General features: G+C 39.4%; 1 protein-coding gene across 1 annotated transcript in view; it reads left to right on the top strand.

Moving 5' to 3' along the window:
• OPHN1 (oligophrenin 1) overlaps positions 1–16,435 on the top strand; it is a 385,933-nt gene that overhangs the window by 157,432 nt on the left and 212,066 nt on the right. Inside the window, exon 5 of the mRNA XM_003272664.4 lies at positions 6,892–6,963. Coding sequence (XP_003272712.1) covers positions 6,892–6,963 — 72 coding nt within the window. The remainder of the gene's footprint in view (positions 1–6,891; positions 6,964–16,435) is intronic.

Below are 16,435 nucleotides of genomic sequence, written 5' to 3'. Positions count from 1 at the left end.
GATGCCAGACCTTTATCCAATAGGCATTTGCAAAGATTTTCTCCCCGTCTGTGGCTTGTCTTTTTATTTTCTTAACAGTGTCTTTTGCATTGCATAGGTTTTTAATTTTAATGAAGTCCAACTTACACATTTTTGCTTTAATGGATCATACTTTTGGTGTTATATCTAAGAAGTCTTTTCCAAATCCAAGGTCACCCAGATTTTCTCTTATGTTATCTTTTTGGAATTTTATAGCTTTTTGTTTTGCATTTAGGTCAATGATTCATTTTGAATTAATTTTTATGAAGGATATAAGGTCTGTGTCTAGATTCACTGTTTTGCATGTGGATATCCAGTTGCTCCAACACTATTTTTTGAAAATACTATTCTTTCTCCTTGAATTACCTTTTGTCCTTTATCAAAGATCACTTGACTATATTTATATGGGTCTGTATCTGGGCTCTCTATTTCTGTTGCATTGATCTATTTATCTATTCTTTCACAAATACCACACTATCTTCATTACTTTAGCGTGGTAGTAATTGCACTGTAGTAAAAAGCATTGAAGTCAGGTATAAGCTTAAGAATCAGTTTGTTCATATCCAAAAAATAACTTGCTGAGATTTTGATTGGGATTGCTTTTAAGATCCTAGAGATATCTTTTTGATTTTGATTAGGATTTGCTTTTAAGATACCAGGGAAAAACTGGTATGTTAAAAATATTGACTTTTCCTAATCGTAAACATGGGTTATCTCTCCATTTATTTATATCTTCTTTGATTTCTTTCATCAGAGTTTTGTAGTTTCCTTATATAGATATTTTACGTATTTTGCTAGATTTGTACTTAAGTGTTTCATTTTTATGAAGTCTAATTATTTTAACAGCCTAAAAATAATCTTTTTGTGTGGTCCTTAGACCAGCAGTACCATCATTACCAGCACCAGCAGAAAATTATTGGAAATACTGGTCTTTGTTCCCACCCCAGACTTATTGGGGACTTAAATGTTGAAATGTATGTGTTGATCAATATTCATTTTTATTAGGGGCATGATGGTAAGATGGGAATTCTGTTGTACCTTTCTCCATCAGATGACTTTTTATGGGCTTCTCAGTTTTGTTAAAGCTATTTATTCTAACAGCGAGAACTCATTTACCTATAAAACCTCTTTCCTTTCAACAGTGTGGTACTGACTTCTCAAAATACTGCTCATAGAATCTAGACTCCTAGAGAAGTAGGACTGAAGGCAGGACTTGGAGGTAGGGGAATTAGAGAATTAAGGCTCTAATTCTGGATCTGTCACTAACTTGTTGACTTCAGATTAATTACTTCATTTTTCTGGGCTCCTTTTTCTTATTTGTAGAGTGTGGAAAATAATCCCCATCTCTTATGGTTGTTTAAAGTGCTCCAAATAACATAGCAAACATGGACGTGTTTTATAAGGGGAAAATACTGATTATGTAAGCATGGTTTTTAGTTATCTTTAGTTACTCACGAGATTCTGCTTGTGGAAATATGATTTGGGAATTTTCTTAGTTTAAAATATTTGCTTTTAAATGTACTAAGAAGAGACCAACATGTGTGGTTTCCCTGGACCCTCTTAGATGGCCCCCTTGCTAATACACAGTCTACTAAATGTTCTTCTCTGCCCACAGGGTTTGTGGACTGCTGCCCATGTTGTTTTCAAAGGCATTTGCCCCCATTTCATTCAGATAGCACTAGAAAGCTCAGCTGTACTTCTCTTTAGCCCTAGTTGTTTCTCCATCTCTTTTATTTACCCAATAACAAAGCCCTCACATATTGAAGTAGTATTCGTCTTTTGAGATGTTGTTTTTCTCACCCTTCCTGCTGGTACTTTGCCACATGACTGACTCATTTTCTTCTGCCTTTAATTATGTTGTGCCCTTTTGTCCCAACAACTTTTCAATCATATATTGAGTGTTTGCTCCCTATTTCCCACTTAATTCCAGGACTGCTGAGATGGTTAGGCTTAATGAGTGCCTTTCACCCCATGCCAGGAATTCATTGCTTGATTATAACTTTTCCATTTCCTGGCTTTGTAGCAAAAGGACCCCTCTACCCCAATCTGGATAATTTAGTGGGTCTTATATTGCATTTTATCCTTTGTAAAAGAAGAGTCCAAAGTAAGCTTAAGAATAACAGTAAGAAAGTTCACAGCCCTCAAGCATGGAAATTGCCTGTGTCTGGTCATCTCCATAAATGAACATAAATTGGGGAAGGAATTATGAAGGGAAGAAGTGAGGAAGGGCATCCCTGTGATGTTCTCAAAAGTATCCTGTTGGGGCTGGGTACGGTGGCTCACGCTTTTAATCCTAGCTCTTTGGGAGGCTGAGGCAGGCAGATCGCTTGAGGCCAGAAGTTCAAGAGCAGCCTGGTCAACATGGTGAAACCCCGTCTCTACTAAAAATACAAAAATTAGCCGGGCATTATTGTGCACCTGTAGTCCCAGCTACTCAGGAGGCTGAGGTGAGAGGATCACCTGAACCTGAGGAGGTCAAGGCTGCAGTAAGCCATGATCATGTCACTGTACTATAGCCTGGGAGAGGAAGGCCCTGCCAAAAAAAAAAAAATAGAGGGGGGGAGGGCCTTGAAAAGTCTGAATTGCACACTTCTTATATGATTATGAAGCTTGCCTAGATTCCTTTCTGACCCTGAAGGGGCCTCTGTTGGCAATGTGCAAGGTCTGTTTTTGAAGACTGCCAAAAGTGACCTAAAGAGGCCCCCGTAATATTTCAGCATGTCTTTAGTGCACTCTCTTTTAAAAAAAAAATTTTTTTTAAATTTTATTTTTTGAGACGGAGTCTCCCTCTGTTGCCCAGGCTGGAGTGCAGTGGCGTGATCTCGGCTCACTGCAGCCTCCGCCTCCTGGGTTCAAGTGACTCTCCTGCCTCAGCCTCCTGAGTAGCTGGGACTACAGGCACCCACTACCATGCCCAACTAATTTTTGTATTTTTAGTAGAGATGGGGTTTTGCCATGTTGGCCAGGCTGGCCTCGAACTCCTGGCCTCAGCTGATCCACCCGCCTTGGCCTCCCAAAGTGCTGAGATTACAGGCGCAAGCCACTGCACCTGGCCCAGTGCTTTCTTTTGATATTTCATTTACCATCAAAGATTCCTGAGCAATCCTGCAATACTGGACTGAATATCATCTCTATTCTGCTCAACACCTTGTTCAGTGTTACTTTGGCCTTTATTCAGTAGGATTCTGATGATAGAAACTCACTAATGAGTTGAGGATGTCACTCCTTATGGTGAAGATTCTACCTGAGGTAGCAGGTGGCAGTTTTTGTCCCCATTGAGCTCACACAATGAATGCAGTGATTAGAAAAGAGATTAAAGGCCAAATTTACTTCAAAGGAGAGTCATTGCTAGAGTTCTAAGGGGTTTAAGAATAAAATAGAGTGAAAAAGAAAAAAGAGAAAATCCTCAATGTGACTTTTTTCTACATTCCTAAGTCTCTATTCTGACAAGAAAATAGTGTAATAAGCAATGAGTGTCATAGAGAGGAAAAGATTCAGAGTATCTGTTTGTGCTGTAGGACACTGGGAGCAGTGTTGCCAAAGTGATTAAGGAAAAATGATGTCCTGCAATTCTAGTAAACCATGGACTATTTTTCAGACTGAACTGGGGTCAAACATGTAAAAGTCAGTGGCTTTATGGACCCTGTGTGAGAAGTTGCTGACACACTTGCTTATGCAGGACAATCCCCTTTGGAGCATGAAAAGCCAGCAACTCTGCCATCCTGGGAGTTCCTGAATATGCAAGGGCCCAGCTCCATACAGTGCTTTAGAAAGTAGTATGTATACTTCTTATTCAAAGGCAAACTTCCTCAGTGTTTCACAGTTGGCCACTTCTTAGGTATTACATTTATTTATTTATTTATTTATTTATTTATTTATTTATTTATTTTTGAGATTGAGTCTCACTCTGTCACCCAGGCTGGAGAGCAGTGGCACAGTCTTGACTCATGCAAACTCCGCCTCCTGGGTTCAAGTGATTTCTCCTGCCTCAGCCTCCCGAGTAGCTGGGATTACAGGCAGGTGCCTCCTCGCCCGGCTAGTTTTTTGTATTTGTAGGAGAGATGGGGTTTCACTATTTTGGCCAGGCTGGTCTTGAACCCCTGACCTTAGGTGATTCATCTGCCTCGGCTTCCCAAAGTGCTAGGATTACAGGTGTGAGCCAACGCGCCCGGCCTGTATTACGTTTTTTAAACTGCAAATTGTCTTTCTAATTATCTATTTCTTCATAATAACTTTTTCTAATATTAGTGGCTGAAACCAGGGTCCCCAACCCCTAGGCTGCGGGGCACCAGTCTATGGCCTGTTAGGAGCCTGGCCACACAGCAGGAGGTGAGCAGCAGGATAGGGAGCATTACTGCTTGAGCTCTGCCTGCTATCAGATCAGTGGCAACATTAGATTCTCATAGGAGCAAACCCTATTGTGAACTGGGTATGCAGGATCTAGGTTGCATGCTCTTTATGACAATCTAATGCCTGATGATCTGAGGTTGAACAGTTTCATCCTGAAACCATCTCCACTTCCCCCTACCCTGGGTCCATGGAAAAATTGTCTTCCATGATTCTGGTCCCTGGTGCCAAAAAGGTTGCAGATTACTGGCTTAAACTAAAACTAATTATTTGTAATTATTTTGTGGGTTAGACATTGAGACGGGTCAGCTGGGCGATTCTTCTGCTCCAAATGATGGCATTTACCTGGCAGATGAGTTGATATGGAGGGTCCAAAATGGTTTTCCTAATGTTTGGCACCTTCCAGTGGGGATGGCAGGAAGGGCGGATTTAGCTGGTATGAGACATTGACTAGAATTTGGCCTCTTCTGTTTGGTAATCTCAGGGTAATTAAACTTCTTATATACTGTCTCAAGGCTCCTAGTGGGAGTATTCCAAGAGAACTGGGAGAGAACTGGTGCTGGCCTTTTGTGACCTAGCTTCAAATGTCACAGAGTGTTACTTCTGGAGTACTCTATTTGTTCAAAATATTAACAAGCCCACTCACATTCAAGGTAGAGGGGACATAGACCTCACCTCTCAGTGGAAGGTATGTCAGAGTTTGTGGCCATGTTTTAAGGCTTCCACGATAGTAAAGGACAAAAATAACTTTCTGTACTGGGCCTATGACACCAATGATTTAATTTGTGGGTATTTTTAGTAGAAGAAGTCTTATTTTCAATTAAGGAGAATCATTGGTGTAATTTTTTTTTGATACCATAATTGTTAGTGGAGCTTTGATTTCCTAAGCAACCAAAATGATCTTTCTATGAATCAGACCTGCATAAAGAAGTCTTTACTAGGGGCTCTTGCAGGGTGGAATTTATAGACTTTCCTGCCTTTGGCAAATGAGCACACTCAGAGATAAAGAGAATGCTAAGTGTCGTACTGGGAGGTAGGTTATAGTACGATTAGGACTCAATGGGGTTTCATAGATCCAGTAGAAGAGAAGAGATGTGATGAGAATCAGACAGGGTCTGGAAGTGTTAGCAGGCAAGAAGTCTGATTTTGTAAAAATCAGCAAACTTCGGGAAGGGTTACATGATTTTTTAAGTCTAGACTTGTAGCAAACAAGTTTTAGAAAGCCAGCTATAAAAGCACTGGTGATCAGGAGACATAGAGAATGACTCTGTTCTCAAGGAAAACATTTTTTTTCTTGCCTAATTTTATATTTTTTTTTGCTGGGTGCTGGCTGTCCTGGATGGTAGCATTAGGAGCTGCAGTAGATCAAAATGTCAGGGTTCACCAGGATGTTCTCATACGAAGGCTAACAGTGCCATTTTAGGAGTTTGCACATTTAGTTGAACCTTGAATCATACCTATACACAGAACAAGAGGCCCAAATTACCTGAAAGACACGTATAACCTATGCACTAATGCCCCACAACTTTCCACACTTTTGGGGAGGTAGGTTAAAAATTGCTTCTTAGATTGGAGAACTCAGATCTTGTCAAAACTGGCTTTTTCCTCTGTTGTCTATTTTTGTTATGAAGATATACCTTGTCTTACTGACACCTATGTCTCATATGACAAGGAAACTTGTCTTTTAGTTTTCTGTCTTGTAATTAATAAAAATTAATGCAGTGATTCCCAAAATGCAGCCCTTTAGATGCCTTCTCTAAGGTCTTCCATTTTAGTGATTCTAACTCTCACCATGGAGGCACAAACCCCACTTGTTGCCTTGAACATACACAATCTCATAAGAGGTTTATATGAAGAAAAAGCTTTGTATACCTTTACCTGCCCAAAGAACAAGGGGTCTTCTTTGATTGTGATGTTTTTATATCTTCAGAACATATTTATTATTGCCAATATTAATAGTCCCTGAACAGGCCATTCCTATTGGCTTCTGAGCATTTATATTTAGGTAATTTGAAAGCCTAGTCTAGTGTTTTCTGTGATGCTGTAATGCACTCCACATTCTGAAGGAAATGTTCTGGTTTTATGGCACAGGGAGGACTATAAATGTTTTATCCTAATGCTATCACTGCACACTCATTTGCCTCTGATGAAATGATTTGCACTTGCTGCAATTGTCCTTTTCTTGTATTTGCCATTCTCTTTCTCTTCTCTTTTTCACCTGTCGTTCAGGTCTCCTGTGTCTTCTGCTGGACATCACTTCAGATATTTATCGATTAAAAACTCAGGTCAGACTATCATTAAAGTTACAGAGAAATGCCCCTCTTATTCTTTCTCCCATTTCTTCTCAATGCATTTGATTTTCAGAAACAATATAGAAACAAACAGTAACAAAACCCAACAAATCAGCAAACCATTTAACATTTTGCAGGTTGGTATATAAATGAAAAATGTCATAGTAACAAGGAATCTTGTATCTGAACCTTGTTAACCTAGAAATTGTTTTGTTTGTTTTTCCTTTTTGTCTAGGTACACAATGCTAGTGATTTGCTGATTAAACCCTTGGAAAATTTCCGGAAGGAACAAATAGGCTTCACCAAGGTACATTTTCTGTATATGCATAAGATTTTTTTAAATAGCAATCGAATAGTTGTATGGGCTACTACTCTTCACTTTACAAAGATATGCACCAATCTGCTGGTGCTTTGCTCTTGGCCTAGTCAGCCTCCTAAACTGTGCAAAATAAATGTTTGTTGTTTATGTCACCCTGTCTATGGCATTCTGTTATAGTAGCCTCAACTAACACAACAAAGGGGGTGGGGACGTGGGTGATTAGTTTCTATGAGAAAAATGATCACGAAAGAAAGTAAGAAAATCTAGAATTGGCCTCTGACTTTGTGGCCAACAGACTCTGTATCTGTGCATAAGTTTCTTCTCCTTTTGGTGTTTTTGTTGTTTTGTCTGGAAAACTAGCTAGCTATCATTTATCAACTGCCTTCTATATTGAGCACTAGGCTAGGTGCTTTATGTTCATTCTTTAATCACAAGGACTTTGTGTGCTTCTGGCATTTTCCCCATTTCACAAATGAGGTAACTGAGCCTTGGACAAGATAAATAACATAACCAAAGTTATATAGCTAGTGATATAGTTTGGATCTGTGTCCCCACCTAAATTTCATGTTCAGTTGTAATTCCCAGTGTTGGAGGTGGGGCCCAGTGGGAGGTGATTGCATAATGGGGGTGGATCCTTCATAAATGGTTCAGTACCATCCCCTCGATGCTGTTCTCCTAGTGGTGAGTGAGTAGTTCTCATCACATCTGGTTGTTTGAAAGTGTGTAGCAACTCCCCCACTTCTTGCTCCTGCTCTGGCCATGTAAGATGTACCTGCTTTCGTTTCACCTTCTGCCATGATTTTGTTTCCTGAGACTTCACCAAAGGAGAAGCGGCTATACTTCCTGTACAGCTTGCAGAACCGTGAGCCCATTAAATCTCTTTTGTTTATAAATTACCCAGTCTCAGGTATTTCTTTATAGCAGTACAAGAACAGACTGATGTGGTTAGTAAGTGATAGTGGCCTGAATTTAGACCTAAAGGTCTTTTTAGCTTTACGTTCCATACTCTTTACATTAAGCTATGCTGTCTAGATCTTTGCTGTCTATTATGGTAACTACTATCTATTTAAATAAAATTAAATTAACAACTCAGCTCCTCATTCTTTCTAGCCACATTTCAAGTGCTCAGCAGTCACTTGTGTCTAGTAGCTACTGTGTTGGACAGTGCAGATAAAATACATTTCCATCATTGTGCAAAGTTCCACTGGACAATGCTGTGTGCCAGATAATTTCACATTCTTTTCAGCTTGACCATCACATGGATCTCTGTGATTCTCCAATGTCTGTTAAAGGGATGTTAATAATTTTCATTTTTAATCTTTTCAGCTAGGTGTAGGTCTGTTTCATGAGCTCTCAATGTGTATCCACCATGTAGCAAAGGTAGTTTCCTCTACCAGGGCTAAAATACAGCATCTTGTCCAAGCATCTAGTTTTCTTAGGACTAAGAGCATACCAACCAGTAGATATTATTTGGAATATCATGACAATCAGTTTGGATCAAGAATTTGAAAACAGCAAGTTTTTCTTTTTTTAAAAGATACTATCTTGCCAACTCAGCCTCCCAAAGTGCTGGTATTACAGGCATGAGCCAGCATGCCTGGCCATGAAAGTAGCAAATTTTGAGAAGAAAGAGCAAATTAGTGGTTGAGCTCCCGCTACCTGCTATCATCAGATTGATATGGGCATTGTTAGAAATGACTGATGTTCAAGCAAAGTGAGTTCCCCTGATAGCCCAGCAATACTTGTTTCACTGGAGTCTCATTAACATCAATACTTAGTTGGGAGAGGATATGATTGAAGAATAGAAGTATATTTAAAATTACAACTGAGGATAAAAATACTTAACCACTTGTGAAACAATTTGATTTACTTTCATTCCTTTATAAGAATAACACTAGGAAAGTAAGGATATGCTACCATGGTTGCCCTTATATTATCTGAGCAAATGGAAATGAATTTGTATTATGTGCAGTCATGCGTTGCTTAATGTTGTTCTGAGAAATGCATCATTACATGTTTTCATGGTTGTGTGAACTTCATAGGAGTGTGCTTAACACTCCTAATGGAGTCTGGTCTAGCCTAATACACAATTGGCTATATGGTGTAGCCTATTGCTCCTAGGCTACAAACTTGTATGGGTGTTAACTGTACTGAATAGTATAGGCAGTTATAACCGAATGGTAAGTATTTGTTTATCTAAACATATAAAGCATACGTATAAAAATACTGTATTATAATCTTATAGGACTGTCATTGTATATGCGGTTCATTGTTTACTAAAACATTATTTCGTGGTGCATGACTGCACTTCCTATGGCCCATGCCTGCGCTGAGGGTTTTACATATGCTTTCTTCCTTAATTCTCGCAGCAAACCTGTGAGGTAGGATTTTTAATATCCATTGTCTCAATGAAGAAAGTGAGTCTCAGAAAGGTTAAATACGTATCTATCTTTTTTCATACTTCTTTACCAGTAAGGCCAACCTGCATATGTACAAAGAAGACCAACTTAGTATGAGTCATGTCTCCAATAAACTATCTAGAATTCCAATAGTCAAAATGAAGCTTATAGTCTACCCCTGTGTGTTATCAATTTATTGCCAATCAGTTCCAAGCCTCTCAATACCTGCTCTGTGATGATGGACAGATTTTCTTTAAGCATCTTTCCTTTATAGTGAGCACGCTCTTAAACTTTCTCAGTAGAGGGAGCTGGAGGGACATTGCAGGAGGAGGGGGATCTCATGAAGTTTCCAGCTGAGGCGGGGGCGGGGCGGGGTGGGGAGGACAGCTGATGGAACTCTGACCCAGCCACCCACCTAGACACATGGTGCCTCAATCTCCTTGAAGCCTTCATGACCATGCTGTCCCTCAGCTTCCCTCTGTAGACCGCCTCCCCCACATGGCCCACTTGCTGGCTGAAGAGTTATCATGGAGCTATTACCCCCTCTGCAGGGCCCCCATACGTTAAGCTTGCACCCTAGGGGGTTCCCACCAAACACGGCTGGCCCCGTTGAGCTCACCTGCAACTCAGTTTTCCCACCTTCTCTTTATACCTTCTCCACTGGTCCCTGTTGGCCTGCTTTTTTGTACTCTGGTGAATTGCCTCCTGCTTACATAGTAACTATGAACCACCGGGCCAAATCAGCAAACATTCTGCTATCCAGTGTGTTAAATTACTACTTTTCTTTTTTTTGTGAGACAGGGTGGGTCTCACTCTCTCACCCATGCTGAGGTGCAGTGGCATAATCATGGCTCACTTCAGCCTCGACCTCCCTGGGCTCAGGTGATCCTCTCACCTCAGCCTCTCAAGTTGCTGGGACTATAGGCATATACCACCATGCCTGGCTAATTTTTTTTTTTTTTTGTAATTTCTGTAAGGATGGGGTTTCGCCATGTTGCCCAGACTGGTCTCGAATGCCTGAGCTCAAGCAGTCCTCCTGCCTTGGCCTCCAAAAGTGTTAGAATTACAGGCGTGAGCTACCACGCCCTGCCAGATTACTCCTTTTCAAGTGAGGTCTGAACCCCATTAAAATTTATCCTTATTTGAGTACTTTTCCTTAACCTTAGAGTACCATATAGAGTTTTCTTATATGTCAATTATTTGTAATGTTTCCTGTCTCCTGATTGGACTTAGCCTGATATACCCAGCACTGCTGCTAGCTGGCTTTGTGAGTTCACTGGTTGTGATAGGTGCTATATTAGGCCCTTACACATATAGATCCAGTTCTCATTTGAACCTCAGAACAATCTCATAAAAGTTATTATCCCCCATTAACAGGTGGGGACACTAAGTTCAGTGAGGTGTAGCCTCTAAGGTCACTTAGTAGCTTGGATATGAATTGAGATCTGGTTGTAAGTCTAGGGCTCATTTTACTTTGCAGGAAACAGCACTTCCCTTTAAACCTCAGTTTTCTCATGGCTCATGACAACAAGAACAATGGACAAATATTCCAAATCTGATCTTCTGTTAGTTTGAGATTCTTTTTTTTTTAAATTATTATTATACTTTAAGTTCTAGGGTACATGTGCACAATGTGCAGGTTTGTTACATATGTATACATGTGCCATGTTGGTGTGCTGCACCCATTAACTCGTCATTTATATTAGGTATATCTCCTAATGCTATCCCTCCCCCTCCCCCCACCCCACAACAGGCCCCAGTGTGTGATGTTCCCCTTCCTGTGTCTGTGTGTTCTCATTGTTCAATTCCCACCTATGAGTGAGAACATGTGGTGTTTGGTTTTTTGTCCTTGCGATAGTTTGCCGTGAATGATGGTTTCCAGCTTCATCCATGTCCCTACAAAGGACATGAACTCATCCTTTTTTTATGGCTGCATAGTATTCCATGGTGTATATGTGCCACATTTTTGTCTTAATCCAGTCTATCATTGATGGACACTTGGGTTGGTTCCAAGTCTTTGCTATTGTGAATAGTGCCGCAATAAACATACATGTGCATGTGTCTTTATAGCAGCATGACTTATAATCCTTTGGGTATATACCCAGTAATGGGATGGCTGGGTCAAATGGTATTTCTAGCTCTAGATCCCTGAGGAATCGCCACACTGTCTTCCACAATGGTTGAACTAATTTACAGTCCTACCAACAGTGTAAAAGTGTTCCTATTTCTCCACATCCTCTCCAGCACCTGTTCTTTCCTGACTTTTTAATGATGGCCGTTCTAACTGGTGTGACATGGTATCTCATTGTGGTTTTGATTTGCATTTCTCTGATGGCCAGTGATGATGAGCATTTTTTCATGCGTCTTTTGGCTGCATAAATGTCTTCTTTTGAGAAGTGTCTGTTCATATCCTTTGTCCACTTTTTGATGGGGTTGTTTGTTTTTTTCTTGTAAATTTGTTTGAGTTTGTTGTAGATTCTGGATATTAGCCCTTTGTCAGATGAGTAGATTGCAAAAATTTTCTCCCATTGTGTAGGTTGCCTGTTCACTCTGATGGTAGTTTCTTTTGCTGTGCAGAAGCTCTTTAGTTTAATTAGATCCCATTTGTCAATTTTGGCTTTTGTTGCCATTGCTTTTGGTGTTTTAGACATGAAGTCCTTGCCCACGCCTATGTCCTGAATGGTATTGCCTAGGTTTTTTTCTAGGGTTTTTATGGTTTTAGGCCTAACATTTAAGTCTTTAATCCATCTTGAATGAATTTTTGTATAAGGTGTAAGGAAGGGATACAGTTTCAGCTTTCTACATATGGCTAACCAGTTTTCCCAGCACCTAGTTTGAGATTCTAAGGGTAATTAACTAAATATTTGTCCGCTGAGTACTAGAAATACCATAGACAGAACTCGTTGCACTGTAAGTGGAAAATACACCCTAAAATATACTCTGGATTTTGAAGACGGTATGAAAAAATAGAAAATATTAACATTTAATTTTGATTATATGTTTAAGTGATAATATTTGACCATTTATCTATTTTTTCTTTTTGAAATGTGACTACTAAACATTTTAAAATTACATGTGGCTTGCATTATCTTTCTATTGGAAAACACTGACCTATACAAAGAAATTACATTTGGTAGATAGCTCCTGCCCATTTGGTAGATAGTTCATGGGTTTTCTCAGGCTTCAGAATCAAGAGGAAGAAGTATTTGATGAAAATTTGTATACAGATAGTTATTTAATTAATTAAATTAGTTAATATGTATAAAGTTCTTAGTACAGTACCTGGCAAATAATATGCACTAAATAAGTGTCTTTCATCAATCATATGTGCTAAAAAATTTTCTTTCATCACTGTAATTCTTGTTAGTACTGGTAATAGAATAGGGAGGATAGAAAGTGCTCCACGAAACTGTCCGATTGACGATGGACTTACTGTGAATTAAAAATGAAAAAAGAACTGAGAAGTTAATGAACAAGGCAGGAACAGAGGGATAGGGGTGTTGAACATTGAATGCTTCCCAAGTGACTACTGGCATATGAAGAGGTTTCATGTTACTAGGTCTCCCAGTATGTGTCTCTGGCTTTGCATGATGTGGGAGAATATCTCTTTGTCATAGAAGTGGAGGTAGGTAGGAAGGAAGGATGAAAGCAATGAAGGAAGGAACAAAATAACACAGAGAATGCTCCGAACTAATAGTGAACACATTCCATATGAACTCATCCTGTTATTCAAGCAGGATTAACTTCTTCAAGTGGCATTGATGCTTCAAGTGGCACTTTACCTTGGATGTGTTTTCTATAGTGGAATTTGGGGGCAACATGTCTTTTATAACAGAACTCTATTGGTTAAAAATATTTATAAACCACCTCCTTATGGTTAAACCAGATAGATCTTCCTGTTTTCAATTAAATAGCTTATGTCTTTCAACTTCTGTGTGGAGTTGGTATATTTATGCAATGAGATGGACATTTGTTCCTTTCCTGTCCTGTCCTGTCCTGTCCTGTCCTTTCCTTTTCTGTCCTGTCCTGTCCTGTCCTGTCCTGTCCTGTCCTGTCCTGTCCTGTCAGAGTTTCGCTCTTGTTGCCCAGGCTGGAGTGCAATGGCATGATCTTGGCTCACCGCAACTTCCGCCTCCCGGGTTCAAGTGCTTCTTTTCTCTCAGCCTTCCAAGTAGCTTGAATTACAGGCATGTGCCACCATGCCTACCTAATTTTATTTGTATTTTTAGTAGAGACGGGGTTTCTCCATGTTGGTCAGGCTGGTCTCGAACTCCCGATCTCAGGTGATCCGCCCGCCTTGGCCTCCCAAGGTGCTGGGATTATAGGCGTGAGCCACCACGCCCAGCTGGATGTTTGTTTTTTTTCTAACTTTAATGTGTGATCTGCAATTTCATCAGACTAACCCTATTTCACAATCCTTACTTTTTGAGAAAATAATTAATGCTAACTTTTCCATTTTAAAAATTAAAATTTTATAACAGATATATGCATAGACATATTTTTAAAAATAAAATAGGAATACAGAGTCTACAAAGAAAATCAAAAGCCTTCTCATGGTTATCCACTACTCAGAGGTATCCACTGTTAACCATTTATGTTTCATTCTTAGTTATTTTTATATTTTAAAATGCTTATATTACTATATTTTATTTTAGTTTAAAAATTATTTCTCCATGCTGCGAATACAGGAGATCACTGCTCACACTTCCCCCTTACTTTCCCTCTTCTTCCACTGTTTGATAATTATAAGACCATTTTACTTCTTGTACTGCTTAATTCTGTTATTTTAAATAATATACTTAAACTCTTATTTCTTATTTCGTCAACTTTTGATTCTAGCTTTGTAAGATGAAGGTATTAGCCCTTCTGTCTTGCTTAACCCTTTTAGCCCTCAACTCCCATCAGCCACACCTTCATTTTTCATTTTAGGGGTTATAACATTACTATTCTAGTCTGGAACCTTAATGTAATCTTCTTGATGTTATTAATAGACTTATTTGACAGTGGCAAAAAACAGTGGACAGTCCAGGATTTAAACCCAAGTTCCTTGGCTGTGAGTCCATGAATTTTGACATATCTTATATTGGGTTAATATAAGAGTTAATTTCTGGAGCCAAGGATAGATGAAGGATGATTCCTTTCTTTGCCCCTTTTTCCTAATTTCTTCTCTAGTATGTTTAAAGTTCTTTGAGCAGCCACTCTAGATTTCTTTTTGGTTCACTCCTATCCCTCCCACCTCTCAAAATTCCCAACACATGCAAAGTTTGTGCATCCTTTCCCATGTGTACACTTTATCACTTGATTTGCAGAACTCTTCTCACCACTGTTCGCCTTCCTATAATCATGCAACTTCCCCTCCTCCCCCCACCGACTTCTCTGACTCAAGATTAAGAGAGGACAAGCAAGTCTTAGTCCAGCTCTGTTTATAATGGATCTTTCATCCTGCAGTGTAGAATGCTAGACTGTCCTGTAAGGATGGCAGAATAAAGACTCAGTCATCCCCTCTAGCCTTATGACAGGGAGGGTATTTGTACCCTTTGATTCATATTTTTTGGGTCTTGTCAGAGTTGCCCACAGTATGATGTTTTCAGTTCTTTTTCAAGGGTGCCCTTGCCAGAGAGGAACAGCCACTGAATTGAGCCTTTTTGTGGTTTCTGGTGGGACCAGGGCCAAATCGTCTGACTAAGACATCTGAGTCTGCATTTAACCCACTTCATGGAGAGTGGGAGCTAGTGTGGAAGCTATGATATAGTGTGTTCTCACCCAAGAGATGGCAGGCAAGAGGGCATTGATGAGAGGACATGGGATTGTCAGTCTTAATGATGTTTCTCATCCATGTACAGTTATCACAGAAGGAACTTTAAGAAAAGGGCCTGTTCTGGAGGTAGATGAGACTGAAAACGTATCAAAGATGGCACAAACCTGACAATGTAGATGAAGACAAAGGTGTTAGTGTTGGTCTGCATTCCAAAGGCCAGTTCTTGCTCTGGGAAAGAGGGGAAGGAAACATCAGCAAACCACCCATTGATAGATTCAAAGAATTTGAATTTCCATGTTTGGGTTTCAATGGCTACCAGAGTGCATTAGCAGGGAAGGTCAAGTGGCCAAGGTGCTAAAGAATTAAGCTATGTGACAGTAATCTGTAAGTGATTTTCAAGTCTGTAGCAAACATTTTATAAGCCTTACAATAATAACTACCATGTACTAGGTTCTTGGTTTGTGTCCTTTCGATTATTATTATTTGTATCCTACAGATGTGGAAGTCAAGACCCATAATGGCCAAATAACTTGTAGAGGGACACATAGTTATTAACAGAAACTAGTTTAAAACAGATTTTTGTTACTCCAGGGACTGTGCTCTTTCTACTACACTGCACTCTGAACCCTGCTTTGTGGGGCTCGTATCAGAAGATTAAAAAAAAAGATTAATAATGCCTGTCACCAGTTGAATAGATATATACATTGTGGCAAATTGTCATTATTCTATAGCAATGAGAACAAATGAACTAGAGCTGTTGTTCACCGTAACATAGATGAATCTGAGAAATACAAGGTTGAGTTAAAAAAAAGTCACGAAAGATTACCTGCTATATGAGCCCATTTCTATAAAGTGCAAAAACAGGTAAAACTAAGTGATGATGTTAGAAGCCAGGTTAGTGGTTACCTCCAAGAGTCGGGGTGTTACTGAAAAAAAAAAAAAAAAAAAAAAAAAAGAATCACAAAGGGGCTTTCAAGGGTTCAGGTAGTATTTTGTTGTTTTGACCTTGGGTGCTGATGACATGGGTGTGTTCAGTTTGTGAAAATTTTTTGACATTTGTATAGTGTATTTTTCAGAATATATGTTATAATTTCAAAAAATGGAAAAGAACATTAGAAAACCTTAATATCTCCTTTGCAGCATCTTCCACCAGCAATCTGTGTTTCTTCATACATGGAGACAATGGCTTTATGGGTTTATCCTCCTGATTATCCTCATATATGGACCTTCTTCCTCTATTATGACTTTCCTTCCCTTTTATCTCATAGGTGAATTTCCCTAAGCAGTATATAGTATTGTTTTA

This window comes from Nomascus leucogenys, chromosome X (assembly GCF_006542625.1).
Source record: "Nomascus leucogenys isolate Asia chromosome X, Asia_NLE_v1, whole genome shotgun sequence".
Lineage (NCBI taxonomy): Eukaryota > Metazoa > Chordata > Mammalia > Primates > Hylobatidae > Nomascus > Nomascus leucogenys.
The sequence above is the reverse complement of the archived record's forward strand: the minus strand, read 5'-3'. Positions and strand labels throughout refer to the sequence as shown.